Genomic DNA, 22,717 nt, shown 5'->3' with positions numbered 1-22,717 from the left:
AAATAAACAAATACTAATTTTAAACAAATCAGCCCAAAGATAAAGTGCTTATCTTTTTTCATGTTGGTGGTCGACAGTTGCAGGTTGTTGATGCGCACTGCGCTTACTTGAGCGTTTTACTCTTTCTTTTCTCTTTTGGCAGATGGCAGACAAGGGGAATAATAATGGAATTATTGTAAAACAGCTTATCTTCTGCCTGGTTTTCCACTAGTGCTCGTGGTATTCGCAGGAGATGGGATTTGGGTCGGCGACTACCCAACACTTTGCCCAGATCAGACGTCGTTGCCAGGTGATTCAACTGCACCTGCGAGATCCCATAACCGACTTCAACGACGAAGAATACGACGAGAAGTCGAAGTTTGTCCCTGTAAATGCCTGAATCCATATTGGAGCCACCAGAATCATCCATTTTCTCGACTGCCCGTGGAGTGAGCTTGCCTTCCAGTTGATAGAAAACCTGAGCTTCAGGTGATTTAAGATCCAAATGCAGGACTTGGACTTGCTGGAGAAGCAGGGGTAGGCGTTGACTGGCGCGTCGGATTCGTGGCCAGAAATGTCAGAGTCGGATCCAGGTCGGTCTTGTTGGACGGCAAGAAGCGCTGGAGCGTTGTTAGGGCATCGTCGAGGTAGTACGGATTTGCCCAAAATCACGCCGTTGCTTTTTCAAATGGATCTTTTGGCAACAATGGGTTCTCTCTCCATGTTTTATCTATATACTCAAGGATGACAAGGGACTCTGCAACTGGTTTTTTGCCGTGCACAAGAACAGGGACTTTTTTATGGACAAGATTATACCGAAGGAGTATGTGACTCTTGTTTTTCAAGAGTTGTCAGGTGGGGGGAGAGAGAGAGGGCGATCTTCGAGAGCCACTGGCCAAGTGGAATTATCCTTCTCTAGCCTCTGTAGTCCCACTTGACCCGATCCGACGAGGGTGTTGTTGCCGAGACTTTTGCTGCTTCGGCGGAGAAGGTACGGTGGAAGACGGATGGCTGGGCTAAGCTGGAGAATGAGGTTAAGGCTCTCCTAGAGACGCGAGCTATGATTTCCATTGGAGAGGAGCAGAGAGATTGATCCAATCTTGAAGAAGAGCCGCCACCAGGATAGTAAGGAAGCTGCCATCCATGCTTCCTCATTTTTCAGCTGGAATCTCTGTGTTTGTGTCTTTGTGTGGGTCTTACAAATCCATGGTGGATATTATGGGGAGGTTTCACGGTGGTGAGATGAAAAAAATGAAAGAGAACCGACATAGCTTTTCGTGTCGTTTCCCACAGACGGCGCCAAATGTTGATGCACAAAACCGAAAGGTCTTGGAACAACGTAAATCCGACCGTGAATCATGCAAACGCCCAAGAACACAAAGATGTATCGTGGTTCACCCCAATGTTTTGGCTACGTCCACATTGATGTTAATTATGTATGTATGTATGGATTACAATAGATCGGTAAGGGAGCTCTCTGTGGATGCAGCCCTTGCCATTTTGCTCTCTGTTTGGCTAAGAGGGTATTGCCCTCTATATTGTTGTGAGGGTTGAGTCTCTGGATCTCTTAGTTAAGGTGAGACCTGGGGATTGTGAGGGTGAGGAGGCCTTTTTATGGACTAAGGGCTCCTCCATTTTTACATAAATCATGGGCTCAATGTTTGAAAGCCCAAGTAACGAGGTCCAATATAATATGGTACCAACATGTCAGATTTACATTTCAAAAATTAGCATGCTCCACTGTAATTTCGAATCATTATACAACTTTTGTTAATGATAACTAAATTAAAAAATATGTGTTTTTTTAACTATACTTCTATTTAGTAGTCTCCTTATATAGTTATAACATTAATTTAGTCCCGACATTTCTTAATATTTTTATGTTGACAATTTATTTAGTTTAGATCTATATTTTAAAGGAATTACTAAATTTGATAGATGAAGAGGTGATTGCGTGTTCCGAAACGTAGTGCATCACTCCTGTGTGTCGGCGGATAATTCAACGAGTAATTCCACCAGAAGTTGAAAACCAAAGTCATCAAAATCCTATATGTATATATATATATATATATATATACAATCTCCTCCTTAATTCTCTCCCACTCAGTCTCTCTCTCTCTCTCTCCCTCACTGCAAATCTCTCTCTCCTTTCTCTCTAGCTTCCCCAGTTTCTCTCGCTACTCACTAGCACTGTGGGGGATGCAGAGCGTGAGAAAAGTTCAAATGCAATAAACCCACTTGAGAACTCATCTCTCAGGTTAGCAATTTGATCCCTGTATAGTGTATACTATCACAAGATCCATGCTTGCACTTGCTTTTTCTTTTTTCTTGTCTTAAAAGTTGAAGATTTGAATTCCATTGTTTCTGCATCTTGCATTCATATCCAAAGTTCTATCCTTTTTTTTTTTATTTGAGTAACATCCAAAGTTTTCTCTTTAGGTGAAAAGGATTCAACACTTAAAGATCCAACAGGTGAGCTTGATTTGAGGCAATAGATTTAATAACTACAACAACAACCAAGCATTATCCCACTAAGTGAGTTCGGCTCTATGAATCCTAGATCGCCACAGTGCTCGGTTGGAACTAATTAATAATTAATGATAAGATTTGTTTACTGATGAGATTAATCCTTAATCTAATCCTATCAGCTTTCACATACTTTGAAACAGCAATGACAATGGATTTAGTACCGCTAAATCTCTAAATTTAAATTAAATGGTGGAAAATGATATGGGTTTGATCCCATTTATCCATTAGTTCATTTAATCCTAATGTGGTTGCCAACGCACTCGCTTTTCAGCAAATCTAGTTACTGCTTCCAAGTCCTTGACTAGTTAACCATAAGAATGTATGCATAGCTGCCTTTAGAAACGTATCGTATTTGGGAATCCATTGTCTTTCTTGTGTCTCAATCTTTGTACAGTGATGCCATCTGGATATCTCTCATTATCATTCAGGAAGTTTTTTGTTAATTAAGTACTTCTTTGATCGTATCTGAAGAGATATACATATATTTTTTGGAATTTCTATTTTCAAGATCGCCTAAAAGCCGAATGAGCAGCAAGTTCTCGTTTTGTAGGTCCGATGCATATTGACTGCAACTCTAGCTAGAGAAAATTAACTGTACTTCGGAACAATTAATCAAGTTATTTTCTATTTTTTAATATTTATAGTAGATTCTTGGGTAAGTAAGTACCTACTTAGTACCTGTTCATGAACTTTTGTTCCCTTTGTTCATTACATTTTGGCAGTGCTTGGCTTCAACTTCTCAACAATTGATCACATACTTCAAATACTTGCCGCCAAGGTTTAAATTACTTTGTACAGGTTTGAGGGAGTTATTGCAAGAATATCATGGGCTCCAAGCATAATTCTTCAGGAAACAGAACAAGAAGCACGTTATCTGTATTTGTTGTGATTTCTCTTTGTTGTTTCTTCTACCTTCTTGGAGCATGGCAAAAGAGCGGTTTTGGAAAAGGAGATAAAATAGCATTTCAAGTAACCAAGCAGAAAGATTGTAATGTCTTTCCTGATTTGAACTCTGATTTGAACTTTGAATCTCATCACAGTATTGTGGAGATGGTTGAACCTTATGAGCCTAAAGCCAAAGAGTTCAAACCTTGTGATGTTAAATATGCTGATTATACTCCTTGTCAAGAACAAGACCGAGCAATGAAATTCCCCAGGGAAGATATGGTATACAGGGAAAGACATTGTCCTCCAGAAGAGGAAAAATTGCATTGTCTTATTCCAGCCCGGGAAGGGTATATGACTCCATTCCCCTGGCCTAAAGGCCGTGACTATGTCCACTATGCCAATGTACCTTATAAAAGCCTCACAGTTGAGAAAGCTGCACAGAACTGGGTGCAATTTCAGGGAAATGTTTTCAAATTTCCAGGCGGAGGAACAATGTTCCCCCAAGGCGCAGATGCATATATTGACGAACTTGCATCAGTTATTCCGATTGCAGATGGCTCTGTCAGGACAGCATTGGACACTGGTTGTGGAGTAAGTTTGTTTTCTAATGTGCTTTTATTATTGCATATGCATGTCTACACTTACTTCTCCACTCTGCCATTTTATCATTTGCATTCAGTTTGAGCTTCTTAACTTCCTTCAGTCAATCCAAGACTGACAAGAGCATTAGCTTTTCACTTTCCGGAGAATATTTGAGAACCTGTCACTTCAGATCAACCTTGCATTTCAAAAACACAGTGTATATACTGAATGAAAATGTACATTCAATCTGTGCGTATATATTTGTGACTAGATCCTGTATGTGCATGAGCAGTGATTTAAAATAGTGTGCATGTTCACACACAGTCAGTTCTTTCCTGTTTGGTTGTGGTTCTGTACTAATGAGGCCAACAACAACACAGGTTGCAAGTTGGGGTGCATACTTAATGAAGAGAAATGTATTAGCCATGTCCTTTGCACCCCGGGACAATCATGAAGCACAAGTGCAGTTTGCATTGGAGCGAGGAGTACCTGCTGTTATCGGTGTGCTTGGATCGATTCATCTTCCATACCCATCTAGGGCCTTTGATATGGCCCAGTGCTCTCGGTGTTTAATTCCATGGACTGCAAATGGTAAGATCTTGGAGTAACCAACATTAAGCTTGAGCAATCACATTTGATTTCTTTTGTTATTATATTACATACTGATAAGATATCGTTCAATTACAAACTCAAAATAAGATATAAAAAGTAGAAAAACATATCTATATTTATTTCTGTACTCAGAAATATAGTCAAACGAATTGTGATCTTGTCTCAACTTGGAAGATCGAGTCATTGACCACTGAAATATGGTCAGAGTTGTTTGCTAAACATTTGTACTTGATTTCAATTGGAGTAAACAATTACTGATCTGCAAAGTTATCCACTTGAAACTCTTACATGGCTGGCTGTTAATTTATTTACCAACCCTCCTAAATTTCCCTTTCCTGCTGTTATCGGTGTGCTTGGATCGATTCATCTTCCATACCCATCTATGGCCTTTGATATGGCCCAGTGCTCTCGGTGTTTAATTCCATGGACTGCAAATGGTAAGATCTTGGAGTAACCAACATTAAGCTTGAGCAATCACATTTGATTTCTTTTGTTATTATATTACATACTGATAAGATATCGTTCAATTACAAACTCAAAATAAGATATAAAAAGTAGAAAAACATATCTATATTTATTTCTGTACTCAGAAATATAGTCAAACGAATTGTGATCTTGTCTCAACTTGGAAGATCGAGTCATTGACCACTGAAATATGGTCAGAGTTGTTTGCTAAACATTTGTACTTGATTTCAATTGGAGTAAACAATTACTGATCTGCAAAGTTATCCACTTGAAACTCTTACATGGCTGGCTGTTAATTTATTTACCAACCCTCCTAAATTTCCCTTTCCTGCTGTTATCGGTGTGCTTGGATCGATTCATCTTCCATACCCATCTATGGCCTTTGATATGGCCCAGTGCTCTCGGTGTTTAATTCCATGGACTGCAAATGGTAAGATCTTGGAGTAACCAACATTAAGCTTGAGCAATCACATTTGATTTCTTTTGTTATTATATTACATACTGATAAGATATCGTTCAATTACAAACTCAAAATAAGATATAAAAAGTAGAAAAACATATCTATATTTATTTCTGTACTCAGAAATATAGTCAAACGAATTGTGATCTTGTCTCAACTTGGAAGATCGAGTCATTGACCACTGAAATATGGTCAGAGTTGTTTGCTAAACATTTGTACTTGATTTCAATTGGAGTAAACAATTACTGATCTGCAAAGTTATCCACTTGAAACTCTTACATGGCTGGCTGTTAATTTATTTACCAACCCTCCTAAATTTCCCTTTCCTGCTGTTATCGGTGTGCTTGGATCGATTCATCTTCCATACCCATCTAGGGCCTTTGATATGGCCCAGTGCTCTCGGTGTTTAATTCCATGGACTGCAAATGGTAAGATCTTGGAGTAACCAACATTAAGCTTGAGCAATCACATTTGATTTCTTTTGTTATTATATTACATACTGATAAGATATCGTTCAATTACAAACTCAAAATAAGATATAAAAAGTAGAAAAACATATCTATATTTATTTCTGTACTCAGAAATATAGTCAAACGAATTGTGATCTTGTCTCAACTTGGAAGATCGAGTCATTGACCACTGAAATATGGTCAGAGTTGTTTGCTAAACATTTGTACTTGATTTCAATTGGAGTAAACAATTACTGATCTGCAAAGTTATCCACTTGAAACTCTTACATGGCTGGCTGTTAATTTATTTACCAACCCTCCTAAATTTCCCTTTCCTGCTGTTATCGGTGTGCTTGGATCGATTCATCTTCCATACCCATCTAGGGCCTTTGATATGGCCCAGTGCTCTCGGTGTTTAATTCCATGGACTGCAAATGGTAAGATCTTGGAGTAACCAACATTAAGCTTGAGCAATCACATTTGATTTCTTTTGTTATTATATTACATACTGATAAGATATCGTTCAATTACAAACTCAAAATAAGATATAAAAAGTAGAAAAACATATCTATATTTATTTCTGTACTCAGAAATATAGTCAAACGAATTGTGATCTTGTCTCAACTTGGAAGATCGAGTCATTGACCACTGAAATATGGTCAGAGTTGTTTGCTAAACATTTGTACTTGATTTCAATTGGAGTAAACAATTACTGATCTGCAAAGTTATCCACTTGAAACTCTTACATGGCTGGCTGTTAATTTATTTACCAACCCTCCTAAATTTCCCTTTCCTGAGTTTCTCTTGTTTGATGAAACCAACCCACCCCCCCACAACCCCCCCCCCCCCCCCCCCCCCAGTTGATTTCTATATAAAATGGGCTTCTCATTGGAGTTGCATCTTTTACTTTTCCAAGTTTTAACATGCAAGGATAGTTTATTAACTTATTTACTCAATATGGTGAAATTTTATGATTCAAATATGAATGCCTGCGTGTAGATGGAATGTACCTAAAAGAAGTTGATCGGGTCCTTAGACCTGGTGGATATTGGATATTGTCTGGACCTCCAATTAATTGGAAGACCTACTACAAAACGTGGAAGCGGTCTAAGGAGGACGTGCAGGCTGAGCAAAAACAGATTGAAGCACTGGCTGAAAGTCTTTGCTGGGATAAAAAGTATGAGAAAGGAGATATGGCTATCTGGAAGAAAAAAGTAAATACAAAATCCTGCAGAAGAAAGTCTATCGATTTATGCCAGACGCAGGATGCTGATGATGTCTGGTGAGTCTCTGGGCACTATGGTTTCTATTTATTACTTTGGTATTTTCACAACTCATTGTTTTTAGCCTTGTTTAGTTGTTTTACATCTTCCCTATTCAAGTATAAAGATAATCTTATGGTCATCATAAGTCTGCCCCCCTCTAAATTTGAGGTTTGGTAGAACTTCCTGACGTGGGACAGACTCAGTTAGGGGAAAGAGTCACAAACCTTTGCAGCAGATGGCAGGATAATGCACGAAAAACATTTTTGAAAATCTCAAATTATATGATATTGAGTAACTTTCATCCAGCAATTTGGTTTACTTATCTAGGAAAATGCTAAATAGAACACAAGTTTTATAAGCAGTAGTTGAATTGGCATGCTGCATATATCCAACATTCCCAATCCTGTGTAAGCATGCTCTGCTGCTATGCAGGTTTTGCACTGTTTTGCTATTTCAAGATTAGGCTTTTAACTGAAATTCATTGATATAAGCAGTATGGTAGTGTAACTTTAAATTCCATTCATTAAAGTGAATACGTTCCCTTTTTTACTTTGTTTTATGTTCTTCCGCCCTTTGTCATTTTAGTGGTTGCAAAAGTTAGCTTAGTTCCTACAAATGTTGCAACAATACAAGGTGAAGTTCTTTTGGCCTTGCTTTTTTTTTCCTTCCATGGTATACATATTATGTAGCATGTCCCATTCAATTCATATAAGAGTGATTTTGAAAGAATGCCAGTTCTAGGGTTAGATTGTTCGTTATTTGCTTAATATATTGTTCTTAAATTGTTATAGCCATCCTAATTCTAAGTTTTATGTGGTCTGTTCCAGGTACAAGAAAATGGACACGTGTGTAACCCCTTCTCCTGAGGTAACCAATTCAAATGAAGTAGCAGTAGGGGAGTTGAAGTTTCCTGCAAGGCTTTATGCAGTTCCTCCTCGAATCGCTAACGGTTTAGTTGTAGGGGTTACAACTGAATCTTACCAAGAGGACAATAAACTTTGGAAAAAGCATGTAAATGTTTACAAAAGAATCAACGGATTGATTGGAACAACAAGATATCGAAATGTGATGGATATGAATGCAGGCCTTGGAGGGTTTGCAGCAGCCCTTGAATCTCGAAAATTGTGGGTTATGAATGTTGTGCCTACAATTGCAAAGAATACTTTGGGTGTTATTTATGAGAGAGGTCTAATCGGCATATATCATGACTGGTATGACCTTGATATTTCTCTCTCTCTCTCTCTCTCACACACACACACACGCAACCACAGGGACATCAGTGTTTGTGGAAGTGTATGAGTGTCCTTCAGGACTCATTAACCTTTATGCTTTTCCTACAAAGACTTATAGTTGCTTCTCGATTATAATTTACAATACTGAGATCTAAGTAGCAAATACATATTTTCAAGTTACTATTCCATGTCATAACGAAAAAAAGAAACTTCTTTCAGGTGTGAAGGCTTCTCTACGTACCCAAGGTCATATGACCTTATTCATGCTAGTGGCGTGTTCACCTTGTACAAGAACGAGTAAGCCTCATCATCTTCTTCCTGTGTATCTGTGTACATATATCATCGTAGTTGTTTGCAGCAGTAGATTATCTTATGAGATAGCAATCAAATCATGTGATGCAATATCTTGTCCTTAAGATTTCTAAAACCTTCATAGTTTAGACTTCATTTCTAAAAATGCGTATAGTTTGGTAAACATCAAGATGGAAGAATCTTTGAAGAACTAAATCCAAGAACTCTTTTAAGTAATTTCTGTAGGGCTGTTTGAACAATGGTGGCTTTTTAGTGATAAAGTGAAAATATACTAATTTAAACAATTACGGGGCTTCCTTAATGACAGGTTTTTTCATGCATAAATATAATCTAATGCTAATAACAATAGGAATGTAGTTTGCCAACTTTCTATAACTTACAGCTATAAAGTCACTCTTTTCTGTTTTATTCAAATTTGAGATAATTGTCCTGAACTTTGGTCCTTGAATTGAAAGTCCGTGAGTATTGGTCCTGGAACTCGTCAGAGAGTGGTAAAATGGCCCTTTTAGGTAACTCTTTTAGAACTTCTGTCCCTTATTTGCCATTTAAAACCTTTTATTTTGGATAGAAATTTTAACATATTTACCCAAAAGGACCATTGTTCCACGTTTGACAAGTTCATGACCAATACTCACGGATGTTTAGTTCTGGTGAAAGCTCCAATCAGGCCAATGTTCTAATTCTCTTGCAATTTAACAGCTCATTTTGGTTAGCTGGGGTTCGGTGTAAGGTACATTGTCGCATGAAGCATTTAACAATCACTAATGTGCTGATCAGTTATTAAATGGATTAAGCAGGTGCAAACTGGAAGACATCCTTTTGGAGATGGATCGCATTTTGCGGCCTGAAGGGACAGTCATCTTCAGGGATGAAGTCGATGTTCTGAACAAGGTTAGGAAGATTGTCGGGGGCATGAGATGGGATACCAAAATTATGGATCACGAGGACGGACCCCTTGTTCCTGAGAAGATATTGGTGGTCGTTAAACAGTACTGGGTTGCCGGCAGTGGAAACAGCACATCCAATGATGAGTAAACCGCGTCATCAATCGGTTGTGAATAAATCAGAATATAGCACAAGGAATGATAAAATTGCTCTCTAGTTGTGGGACTGAAGAGTTATGACCCGCCGTTAGGTACGAGTTGTGTAATTTATAGGGTTGTGATGGTAATGACCGGAAACAGCCGTTACTTTTCCTTTTTAATTTGCTCCATTTGACGCACCGGGAAATAGGGTTACGGGCATGTTGAATTGTTTTTTACATCAATTTTTTTACATTAAGGGAGAGGGGGAGTTCGGTTAAGCCATTCAATAAACAGTCTAATTTGATATCGAATTTTCTATCCACGAGATTCGAACCTAAGACCTCTCATTTCTAAGTGAAGAGGAATATCACTAGACCGTAGTACTTAGTGGCATGTTGAATTGTTAATTAATTTAAGAATGTCATACTATTTTGAAAGGACAAGGGAACAGAACTAATTCATAAATATTAAAGTTGATGCAGCAAAGTCGAGCTTCCTTGGTCGTAAAACCAGAACTCAACGTAACTCAGAGCATCTCCAATGACCAACACATTTGAGGACTTATTTAGGAGCTTCAGAGGAATATTTGAGCCCTTAAAAGATTATTGTTTACAATGCAATTTTTTTATAGTATAGTCCTTAAATATAGAGATTAAAATTTTAACAAATTATTATTCATTTCATTAAAATATTGTAACCATTGATAAAAATAAAAAGGGAATCTTAATGAAATACTTTGATACTGTTCACTTTTAACGAAAATAACATTTTAATCTTGAAAAATCATTTTTTGTATTATTCACTTACACTTTTTATTTTGTTATTTTCATTAAAAATAAATTTTTTGAGAACTTTTCGTTAGTTTTTTTTAAATAAGAAGCTACCTTTACCATTGATTTTTCAAGAATTAAAAAAAAAAAAAAAACCAAATGAGAAGTTGCCCCACTTAGGTGGGTTCAAAAAACAAAGAAAAAAACATAAAGAGCAACACCATTCCCTCTCAAAATTAATATGGAGTCTACTATTTGAGTCTATATGTAGTTCTCATATTTGAGAATTCTTTTGAGGTATCCGGCGAGTCTCTATGTATTAAGATACTTTGAGGACTTCAATTCCGATCCATTGGAAGTCATTTGTCCCTATATTTAGAGATTATACGGTTGTAGGGACTTTGTTTAGGGTCTCTATTAGAGATGCTCTCAGTCCCACTTCGACCGGACTGGCCCATAATCACCTCACCTCTTGAATGGTACACTACAGAGTACATACCCTCCTCTCTTTAAGCAGTAGCCAGAAGTTTCTGTAACAGAGAGAGACGGTAGAGCCTTAAAAGAGTTTTTTGGTGTTTTAGCTAAAATGATCTCTAAGATTTGTATAACTTCTTATTTTGTTCTTTGACAATAAAAATCAGAAGAAGTAATCCTTGAGTTTGTCCACTAAAAATCATTTTGATCATTTCGTGAAAAATGTGTCAATATCCTCATTAAATTGTCACGTGAACGATCACGTGACCACCTTTTTAAGGTTATTTTTGTCAAACTCATTTGCTTAACGAGGATATTGACATATTTTTCACGGAACCAAACTGATTTATGGTCGACAAACTCATGGACCACTTCTATCGATTTTGATTGTTAAGGACCAATGCAAGAAATTAGTAAAGATCAAAATGAGAAGTTATACCAATCTTAAGACCATTCTGACTAAAAATCCAAAATTTCTCTTCAACTTAATTTACATAAACCTTCAAAGTTTGTCTTTAAAGTGGTGTGTCCAGATTCCAGACTGGAGCCTAGAGGCCAAGGGAAACTTAATACTTACCTACACGGAACAGCTACAACACAATGTAGCTTTGACTAAATAAAGATGAAGAACCCTTCATAGTAGTCTGCCCGGGCGTCCTAAAGCAAGTTGAGGCTTAAGGGAAAAAAAAATATACATATAGGGCTTTTATAACTATTTTTTATTTTAGGAAATGTTTTTGAAATGTCATATAACTAACACAATGTTTTAATTGTCATCTCAGCTAAAATTTTAAACGAATTGTCATTATGGTAAACAAATTTGTTTAAAATTTGATTTAAGCTATCTAATTATCTTGATGCTTGATCACCACATGTACTAAAACAGGTCAGAATGACATAACCCTTAGAGTTTCACCAGCACTTAACCTTTGCATGGTAATCCCTGACAACGGTGCCATTTTCTTGATAGAGATTTTACTACACACGCAAATGGGCTAAAAATCTCCTATAATACTTGCAAGAATGACAAAGTTATTGTAGTATAAACGGATCTCGTAAGGTCGTTCTCTACAGAGATTATTAAATAAATCGAAGCAAACCAATTTCCAATTAATTATTGTAAAGCAAAAAGTTGAGATGATTGATTTTATAACCTACGTAAATTAAAAACGAATTTAATTAATAAAAGTAAACTAAGCTGCAATATTAAAGATGAAAAAAAATGAAACAGTTTTTGAGAAATCAAATTAAAAAAAACACTAGGGATCCGCCGTCACCTAAACAATCCTATATAGTTCTCTCAATTACTTATAATCTATACATGCATATTTCGAAGGTTAGGTTTTCCTAATATATGCCTACTTGGACCCCCAACATAGAGCGTATATCAAACATGCAATCCGTTTGTGGTATTCAGATCACATCTAAACATGCATAACTCATTAAGTTCTGTGAAACCTTTTGAAAAACCATGCAACCCTTATGACGTGGTATTCATCCTAAATGAACTTGCACATATTAATCACAAGAAGCCTTCGTCAATTTCAGGGACTGACCTCCGACCAAAATTGCATCAAATTACTTTTCTAAATATCCTAATGGTGATCAAGTATCAAGATAATTAGATAGTTTAAATAAGTGATTAATAACTCGAAAACCTGCATGCATATAATCGTAAGCAAATTGAAAAGAAACTACATATTCTTACTAAGGTATGCGGCCTCACCCTAGCAAAAGGAATTAGTTACGCATATTCATAATTGAAATCATAGAAAATATTATTAAGAATAAAAGGAATGAAAACACCTTAAAGTAGAAAATCTCTAAGAACCCTAACAATTACTCTCTGTCTCCAAAGTTGAATAAAAGAAAGCGTAGAGAAATACTATGAACGGCAAAGCAATATATGTTGCTATCCATCGCACAAACCCTAAAAACCAAGTCCTTTATTTCAACTAGGAAACTAAGATAACTAAAATAAAATAGGAAACATAACCCTAAACTAAATGGTAAAATTTGCCTAAAATATGGATAGCCACGTTCTAGACCCTTAAGCTGCTGCAAAACTGGCCCAATATAGCTGGATTTGATGTTTTAAATATTTTGAACACTTCTCCAGAAGGCCACGAACCTATCAGAGGTCATCTTGGGCTCCAAAAACGCAATTTAAGCCCATAAACTTCATTTTTCAGCACTGTACATTGCTCCTTTATTCCATCGCCAGAAATTAACCGCTTGGTAGAAAAATCCTAGATTTTGATACGAACACGCCAAGAGACACACGACCATTCTCCAACTTGAATCACTCCAAAATTCATTGGTTTGATCATGTTTTGCTCTAGAGGAAGTTGGGTGTCCTATATTGAAAATATAAATCAAAGTATCAAAATTCTACCAAAATAATTACCAAAACATACTAAGAATAGGGTAAAATATATAATATGAAATTGACTCATCACATTGGTTGAGAACTATTGCAACGAGGTGATATCTCCTTGTAAATCATACTTGATAGAGGTGAAAGTTAGCATACTCTGCATGCCACACGTGATGGACTCACATAAATCGATGCTTTGGGCCATACTCACTCAACATAGTAGGTGAGCTCAGTTGGCCATGCAAGGACCAAAAAGGATCTTGTGAGCCCAATTGGACTTACAAATGATATAAGCCCAAAAAATGCTGGATAAGGCAAGATCCAGTAAGATCTCCAAGGGATAGCCATTCATGCAATCATGGCCATGATCATTGATGCTGTTAAGAGTAATCCCTAAACGAAACTCCTAATTTTTGCCCTTCATCACGTCTTTCATGGTCAACTGTTGTTGGTTAAATGGGTAGGATTATGTAGGATTCAGTCTAACCACTTAGGGAGCGCCACACAAACTTAATGAATCATCTTCAAGCCAATGCAAACCCTATATAAAAGCATGATTGTTTCCATGAAAATGTAACTGTTCCTTAGCCAAAAAATGCATAGGCTATAACTTGAGATTCATTCTTTCTACAATTAAGTCCAACTTAGGCATATGAGAGTCTTTGGCTCACACCTGTGATAAGGTCTCACTTGTCTTGACTTTCTTGGTTTCAGGTACACCAAAGTAATTTTAAACTTGTGTGAATTCGTTCCCCACAATCATCCCAAATTTTCTGAAATTCTTAATTTGTAGCTCCTAGATTTTCCACATAAATTATACGTTGCATTTTGATTTCATGACTTGTATTCAGAGTTATTTTAGCTTTTCAAACTGTACTTTGAACTTTAAGTAATCTTTGTTCATGATCATACAAGTGGTGCCAAATTGCATTTTGGGTATCAACTGACATAAGTGCTACCATCTTTTGTAAGTCATTGAAATGCTAATGAAATTGTAATTCTGTTTGTGTAGGCCTAGACTTGATATAATTGCAGAGATATATAGTTGAAATAAAAGGAATTACTTTTTATGAAATTGTAATTCTGGTTATGAATGAAATTGTAATTCTGTTTGGCTTTGTGTTTAGGATCGGGGATAAGAATGGAGGGAAGAGAGTGAGAAACATCCACAAATATCCAAAAATCATGCCCAATATGAAAGAGCTTAATCTGTCAAAGCCAGGAAAGATAGCTGGTTTGGGTTAACTTGACAAAGGAAGTGGTATTGTGACTAGGAAGGGGAGACGAGGAAGCCATGAGAAGATGGGAAAAAGAAACCCTAGAGAGCTGAGGGGTTTGGACGGCAAAGGGAAAAATAAATTTGTTTTTTTTTTTTGGACTTGAAAATCTAGGACCTGGTGAGAAACGAATGATATTCTGTAAAAATATGACTTATTGTATTGATGTGTGTAAGATATTACAACGAGTTATAACAATTCTTATTTAGCTCGGACGTTTTCACTATTTATAATTGAAAATTACATTTTTATAAGAGAAATGCTAAAGGGACTTTCTTAAACGTAGGACTCTTCATATATTCTTAGACACCTCATGTGTTTGGGTCAATTTTCTTGCCAACATTATAAAATAGTGTGCAAAAAATTGATGCATGTCAACTTTTTATTCAAGTGTGATTGTGTAAACTCGCGAGCAAGCCAAGACCATAGAACCCCCATCGTCTCCAAACCCAACACCCGAAGCCATCACCAGCGTCACCACTAATTTTCTGACAAAAGCATGGCTTGTAGCCATGCTTAGCCACCATTGTTGCTTTTCTCAACGACCTGAAGTAGTCCCCGTTAAAATAGTGGTTGAGATTTTCGTAATCTCGTCGGAGTTTGAAAACCCTAACTCGAACCTGAGGGTTTCTTGGTTTGTCAACGTCGAATTTTCACTCTCCGTCACCTAGGAAAAGGTTTTACGGTGAACCATAACCTTAGACAACCGCCAGAAGCGACCGGTTTGGTGTTCTTCCCCAACAAGCACACCCAGCACATGACTAGGATGTTCTTCTGGTCCAAAGACCCAGCCCTCTTAGGTTGGTTCTTCTCAGCCCAATCTAAAACCTAGACTTGGTTTTTGGGGGTTTACATGCTGTAGCCCACTGTAAACCCTATCTCTTAGCCCACTTGCAACATTAGCCTAATTGGGCTTTGGTGTCTCCGTGTCTTCGCTGCAGTGGAACCTAGCCTATGTGATTGTTGTGATTTTCCTGCGCTCCGACACACTGGATCCCAGCCTCGCTGGTACATCCGTGCTCCCCACCGCACATAATTAACACCCTCATTAGACATATTTTGGCCCCGGCTTTCCTTGGTAGACAGTTTGCTGCCTTAGGCCTGATCAGCCCATTCCAACCCAAATTTAGGCCTGGACCTCACGGCTTAATTTTTCCCAGCCCACCTGTGGGCTTTGGTCCATGTTTTAGACAACGAGTTTAATTGTTTATTTTTTTTAGACAATTTGGGTTTTATAATTTTTTTTTCACCTGCACTTTAAATTTGGCTCAAAGACCAAATAATTAATTAAATTATAATTATAGACCTGAAGTTCTATTTGCATATTTTATTGTTGCATATTTCTGTATATATTTGTGTTTGTCTGTAGGAACATGTGAACCTAAAATTCATAATTAATTCAAAACCTGAAGTTTATAGAAACATGCATTGTTTGAAAACCTGAAGTTTTCCTTAAAAACATCACCTATGAGAACCCGAAGTTTTTTCATGCAAATTTAAACCAATACATATCTATTAGAACTTGAATGTTCTACTCCTATGTGAATGGATTGATTTTTTTTTCTCCATTACACTAACCACATCTTGTCCATTTATTTTGTGATAGGAACATGTTGAATTTGAACAAACTAGACTTTACCGCTTTGGAGGTCTTTAGAAGAAACTACCTCAAGTGGGTCCAAGATGTGAAGCTCTACCTCATTGCAAATAATTTGCGTCCCGCCATTGAAGATGAGACGGACAACCTGGTTGGCGAAGCTGAGAAAGCCACTGTCATGATCTTCATCCAAAGACATATTCATGACGCACTACAAACCGAGTACCTTGCTGATGAGGATCCACGAGGACTCTATGTCACTTTGGCTGATCAATTTGATCACCAAAAAGACATATTCTTGCCTAAAGCAAGACATGACTGGCAGCATTTGCGCTCCCAAGATTTTAAGTATGTGAATGAATATAGTTATGAAGTTTGTCGAATCCAATCACTTCTCAGGTTCTGTAACGAGACCTTGACCGAATAGGCTCTCCTAGAGAAGACCTATTCGACCTTCTCTACTACTAATATTGTCCTGCAACAACAATATAGGGCTTAGAAGTTCACTACATTTTTAGATTGGATCTCTATTTTACTTATCGCTAAAAATTAGAATCAGTTGTTGATGAAAAATCATCAAGCTCGACCTACTAAGGTGACTGCTGTACCTGAAACACATTTTAGCACAAACAAACGCCCAAAATACCAACATAGGCATGGTAGGGGCGGCCAGAAGCCATCCTGTCAAGGTCAACGTAGCCAAAGCCCATCTAAGGGAGGAAATCGAGCCCAGAAGTGCCCTAACCTCGCTCCCAAGGCCCCAAACTTCAAGAATAAGGTAAAGCACTTGAAACCATGGATGAAAGCATGTGCTACCGTTGTGGTTCAAAGGACCATTGGTCCCATGTTTTTCGTGCTCTCCAGAAGGTTGTAGCTGAATATCATTCCCGTTGTAAAAAGTTTTAATCAAACTTTGTGCAAGTGGATGAACTAGAGAGTACCAAGATGGAGGTTTTTGACTTTCAGGAGGATACGACTCCTATGGAAGATTAGAATCTTAGACATGAACTATTTTCTTGGTGAAATTTTGACAATAGGGCCGAATTCCACCTAGTGGCCGAACCCCCTTGTTTTTTGGTTTAATTTTTGAACAATTTTCCTTTATGTTTGGATTATTTGTTGGTGATTTGTTTTTGGATATTAAGTTTTTAATTAATTACCATCCTTGAATACTTTAATTATTTTGAATTTATGCATGTGGCTGATTCAAATTAATTTTTATTCTAGGTATGATTAGTGGGAAAGTTAGTTGTCTTGCAGATAGTGTAACCACGCACACTGTTTTACATGAACGCATCTATTTCACTAACTTTATACCTAAGAATGCACCTCTGACAACCTTCTCAGGCCCATCCAAACTGATCGAAGGATACATTAAGGCACGCATAATGTTGACCAATGGTACAATTTTGACCATTGATGAGACACTATATTCTTCGCGTTCCGGAAGAACGTTGTTGAGTTTCAAGGACATTAGAGATAATAATTACCATGCTGAAACCTATGTAGAAAATATAGTTGAATTTTTATGCATAACTTCCTACGAATATGGCCAGAAGCGTATTTTAGAGAAGATAAAGCATATCTCGAGTGGTTTCTATACTACGACCATACGCCATATAGAAAGCCACTATGTGGCTGGCATTACCTTTGGGACCGCGCATGAAATTACACTTTGGCATGATTGTTTGGGACACCCTGGACGAATAATGATGTGCTGTATCCTTAAATTATCACATGGGCATCCACTAATCCGAAGTTTAGGTTCAATTCAAGGAATCACATGTCAAACCTGCTCCATGGGAAAGCTTATTATTAAGCCGTCTTATGACATGATTTGTTCGAATCTTTCTATTTTTTCTACAAAAGATTCATGGGACATTTTTGGACCGATTCACACTCCTTGTAGACCATTTAGATATTTTATAGTTTTGGTTGACGTTTCCACACATTGGTCACACGTGTGCCTGTTGTCCACAAGAAATGTTGAATTCTCCAAACTGTTGGCTTAGGTTATCAAGCTCAGAGCTCACCACCCTGATTATCTAATCAAATCTATTCGATTGGATAATGCTGGAGAATTCACATTTAAAACTTTTGATGATTATTGCATGTCGGTTGTGGTTGAAGTTGAACATCCAGTATCCTATGTTCACACGCATAACGACCTGGCAGAGGCATTCATTAAACGCTTACAAATGATTGCTCGATCGTTGGTCATATGTACCACCCGATCGTTGGTCATATGTACCACCCGATTGCTGCTTGGGCTATGCAATATTGCATGCAGTCATGTTGGAGTGCCAGAAGCCTGTTGAGACCTAACCATATAATGCCTTTCAAATGGTTACCGGATATGAGCCCGACATATTGCATATGCGCATTTTTAGTTGTGCGGTCTATCTGCCGATTTCGACGCCCTTAAATACAAAAATGGGGCCTTATCGAATGATGGGAATCTATATTGGATATGATTATCCTTTGATCATTCGTTACTTAGAACCTTTGATAAGTGATCTGTTTACCGTTTGTTTCGCGGATTGTCACTTATGAGATAATCTTTCTGTAGTTAGGGGGAGATAAGAATGTCAACGTTCCTGAAGAACGATGCGAATTATTGTGGATGACTCCCACTTTGTCTTATTTAGATCCCCGCACTGCTCAATTTGAGACTGAAGTGCAGCACATATTAAATCTTCAGAGCGCAGCTTAGAGCATGCCAAATACTTTCACCGATCTAGCGCGAGTGACAAGATCATATATTCCAGCTGCGAATGTGCCTGCAAAGATAAATGTACCAAATGTACAACGAACTTCCCTCCTGAAGGCCTGTGACGCCAACTTTGGAGATCTACATACATTAGCAGCTAGCCAATCATCTGCCCCTACATATAAGCATGACAGATTTCTTGGTACAAAGGATTCATACCTCCGGAAGAGGAAACCCACAACATAGGCACCTGAAGAGCCTACTGTGAATCCGATTGTCGCCTACTCATTCTATCTAACTCAAGAGGAAATTCTAGATTATGGAAGTGTCCTTAAAGGGACGAATCTACCTCCTAAGAATTGTGAGATTTCGGTCCATTATGCTAGCTTGGATGATATTTGGTGTAGAAATAAGATGATTGTTGACGATGCATTAGCATATGCAGTAGTTACTATGATCATGTTGACCAATGACATTGAACCTCATTCTGTTAATGTATGTCGATGTAAAACCGATTGGTCAAATTGGAAACAAGCAATCCAAGTCGAACTCGATTCACTTGCGAAACGTAAGGTGTTTGGACCTGTAGCTCATACTCCTCCACATGTGAAGCTCGTTGGCTACAAATGGGTTTTTGTTTAGAAGCGTAGTGAGAAGAATGAAATTGTGCGTTACAAAGCTTGTCTTGTTATGCAAGGCTTCTCACAACGCCCTGGGATTGACTATGAAGAAACTTATTCACCCGTTATGGATGTGATTACTTTTTGCTACCTTATCAATTTGGTAATTTCCTAAAAACTGAGTATGCAGATGATGGACGTAGTAACTGCGTATCTCTATAAGGATCTTGATATGAAAATTTATATGAAAGTTCCCCAATGACTTACATTGATTGGATCAAATATTTCCAAACCTTTGAACACGCTCTCAATTCAGCTGAGGGGTTCACTCTACGGTTTGAAGCAATCTGGAAGAATATGATATAACTGTTTGAGTGAGTATTTGACTAGTTAGAAATATATGAACAACGAACTATGCCCTTGTGTGTTCATTTAGAAGTCACATTCTAGTTTTGTGATTGTTGCAGTTTATGTCGATGACATGAATTCATTGGAACTCCTGAAGAGCTCGTGATAATTGCCGCACACCTGAAGTCGGAATTTGAGATGAAAGATCTAGGAAAGACTCGATACTGTCTCAGTCTCGAGATAGAGCACTATTCGGATGTAATCTTAGTACATCAATCGAACTACACCCAGAAGGTGTTGTGGCACTTTACGAAGATAAAATGAAGCCTTTGAGTACTCTTATGGTTGTTCGATCGCTAGATGCAAAATGAGATCTTTTCCATCCGAAAGAGGATGATGAAGAGATTTTGGAGCCTGAAGTTCCCTATCTAAGTGGGATAGGCGCTTTATTATACTTAGCTCAATGCACTAGACCTAACATCTCCTTCACTATTAATCTTTTGGCAAGATACAGTAATGCACCAACATGCAGACACTGTATTGGTGTTAAAGACAGTTTTTGTTACCTTAAGGGTATTACGATTCTGGGCTTATTCTATCCCTATAGATCCTCGAGTGATGAAGCACCCTTTTATCTCGAGTCGATTCTAGCCTTGTTGGTTATGCCGTCGCATGATACTTATCTGATTGCACAAGATACATTCTTAAACGGGTTATGTCTTTACTGTTGGAGGCACCATAATCTCTTGGAGGTACCATAATCTCTTGGAGGTCAACTAAACAGACCTTAGTTGCCACTTTGTCTAACCATACTGAAATTCTCACCTTACACGAAGCAATGTGGGAATGCTTTTGGTTAAGAGCAATTGTGGGCCATATTTGAAGCTCCTGCGATCTTTACCTTGTCGTTGATGTCTCGACGATGATCTATGAAGACAACGCAGCATGCATCGAACAGCTTAAGAAGGGTTACATCAAAGGAGACAACACCAAGCACATTACGCTGAAGTTCTTCTTCTCACATCAACAATAAGAGCATCAGAAGATTGAAGTCATGCAAATCCATTCGCAAGACAATCTGACTGACCTTTTCACCAAATCATTACCAAAGGCGACATTTCAGAAGCTTGTTCAAGGAATTGCTATGCGTAAACTTTCTGAGTTGTAACATTGCTAGTTCACTTTGGAATTATGTCAAACACAGGAGAGTATCCTGAAGTATACTTGCTTAATCTTAATGTACTCTTTTTCCTTGCGATTAGAGCATTTTTCCCACTAGGTTTTTACCACCTAATGTGGTTTTGAAGAGGCATCCACCTGGGTTGATCCTATCCTTGATGACGTCCCGTAGACATTTCATTTGACTTTGCATTACTCACACATTTTTCCTTAGACTATAGATTTTGTTCCTACTCGGGTTTTTACCATAGCCTTAGGGTTTTTTGTAAGACTTACTTCCTTATGCAAGTTCCTACCTTATTGAGAATATCGTGTTCCCAGAATCAGTGCCGATGAGTCGACTTCCTCAACAACCTCTGGATGATGCTAAATCTACTTGAGTATTTACACACTCAAGGGGGAGTGTTATAAACTTTTTATTTAAGTGTAATTGTGTAAATCTTAGATTATATTTGATTCTAGTTATTCTTTCCTATTAGAACTTGTATTTCTTGGAGGAGAATGATTTATTCTCTCTCTTATGACTATAAATAAAGGCCACAAAAATGCAAAAAATTAGGTTACAGAGAGTCCATGAAAAGTCTCACTTTTGAAAGAGTTCCCTTAACATTTCTCTTTTTATAGTATGTGTGATAACTGCGGAGATGATTTCGAAATAATTAAATCTAACATATTAGTTATAATATTTCTATATAATTAATTAACCCATCTAATTACTGTTAGAGAGATTTGTGTTGGAAAATAATAGTAGAAATTCCACTCACAATGGAACCAAGATTACAAATTAAATGTAACGGGAGAAAAAAGGGTTTATGAAAATTAGTCGTTGACAAAGATTGACATTTAAAAAGAAAAACTTGATGATAGATTATATATTAATTTTAATGTACTTTTATTAAAATTTATATTCTAATTTTGTTATTTAATGTCTTCACATTAAATTTTGATTTATTAATATGCACATATTAATTCTTCTAATTATAAATAAATTTAAATGAGAAAATATTAAAAGAAATTAGTGACACATAACAAAAATATGTAAATACATAAGTGTACAGAAATGACTGTAGTGAAAGATATTAATTCTTTTTTGTACCAAAATGTCTGTACATAAATGCTTGTATTGAAATGTTTGAACCTATATGTTTGTACCAAAATATATTTAATCTAGTGTACCTAAATGTTTATACTGAAATATTTGCACTGTATTATATTATAATTAATTTGTGTACCTAAATGTTTGTACTGAAACATATTTATAATGAGTTAGTATACCTAAATATATGTACTGAATATATTACAATGAATTAACGTAGACTTGAAAAAAAAAAAGAATTATCAATAAATAAATAAATAAAATGACATGAAATATAAATGCTGGCATTTAAATAAAACCCAAAGATTAAATTCAGGTTTGAATCTTGTATCATTAATCTAAACTTCGTCTTATTTAGGGATTAAAATCCAGTGTTCTAAAAATAAAAACAAAAGGCATACAAAATGATAAAAAAAGCAGAAGCAATTCACAAAGAACTGCAACCAAAAAACCCAATGGAAAACCCTCAAC

At 37.1% G+C, this 22,717-nt stretch overlaps 2 protein-coding genes across 7 annotated transcripts; both read left to right on the top strand.

Moving 5' to 3' along the window:
• Nucleotides 1–1,875: 1,875 nt before the first annotated feature.
• LOC103436933 (probable methyltransferase PMT14) lies at nucleotides 1,876–10,109 on the top strand. 6 transcript variants are annotated; one of them, XM_029104489.2, is made up of 8 exons: nucleotides 1,876–2,236; nucleotides 2,419–2,451; nucleotides 3,231–3,987; nucleotides 4,359–4,569; nucleotides 6,964–7,246; nucleotides 8,057–8,440; nucleotides 8,681–8,758; nucleotides 9,571–10,109. In XM_029104489.2, the coding sequence occupies exons 3-8, from the start codon at nucleotides 3,334–3,336 to the stop codon at nucleotides 9,806–9,808; spliced, it is 1,848 nt and encodes a 615-aa protein (XP_028960322.2). In that variant the 5' UTR covers nucleotides 1,876–2,236; nucleotides 2,419–2,451; nucleotides 3,231–3,333; the 3' UTR covers nucleotides 9,809–10,109. The 6 variants fall into 6 exon arrangements, with proteins under 6 accessions (XP_028960322.2, XP_008373610.3, XP_028960325.2 ...); XM_029104492.2 differs by having other exon boundaries at nucleotides 1,920–2,236; nucleotides 3,307–3,987; XM_029104491.2 differs by having other exon boundaries at nucleotides 1,920–2,236; nucleotides 2,419–2,514; nucleotides 3,307–3,987.
• A 6,197-nt stretch (nucleotides 10,110–16,306) lies between these two features.
• LOC139196743 (uncharacterized) lies at nucleotides 16,307–16,720 on the top strand. The gene has a single exon (XM_070823081.1). The coding sequence runs from the start codon at nucleotides 16,307–16,309 to the stop codon at nucleotides 16,718–16,720; it is 414 nt and encodes a 137-aa protein (XP_070679182.1).
• The last annotated feature ends 5,997 nt before the right edge of the window (nucleotides 16,721–22,717 follow it).

The sequence above is a fragment of the Malus domestica genome, chromosome 06 (assembly GCF_042453785.1).
Source record: "Malus domestica chromosome 06, GDT2T_hap1".
In the NCBI taxonomy this organism is placed as follows: Eukaryota; Viridiplantae; Streptophyta; class Magnoliopsida; order Rosales; family Rosaceae; genus Malus; species Malus domestica.
This window is presented reverse-complemented; position numbering and strand designations above follow the sequence as displayed.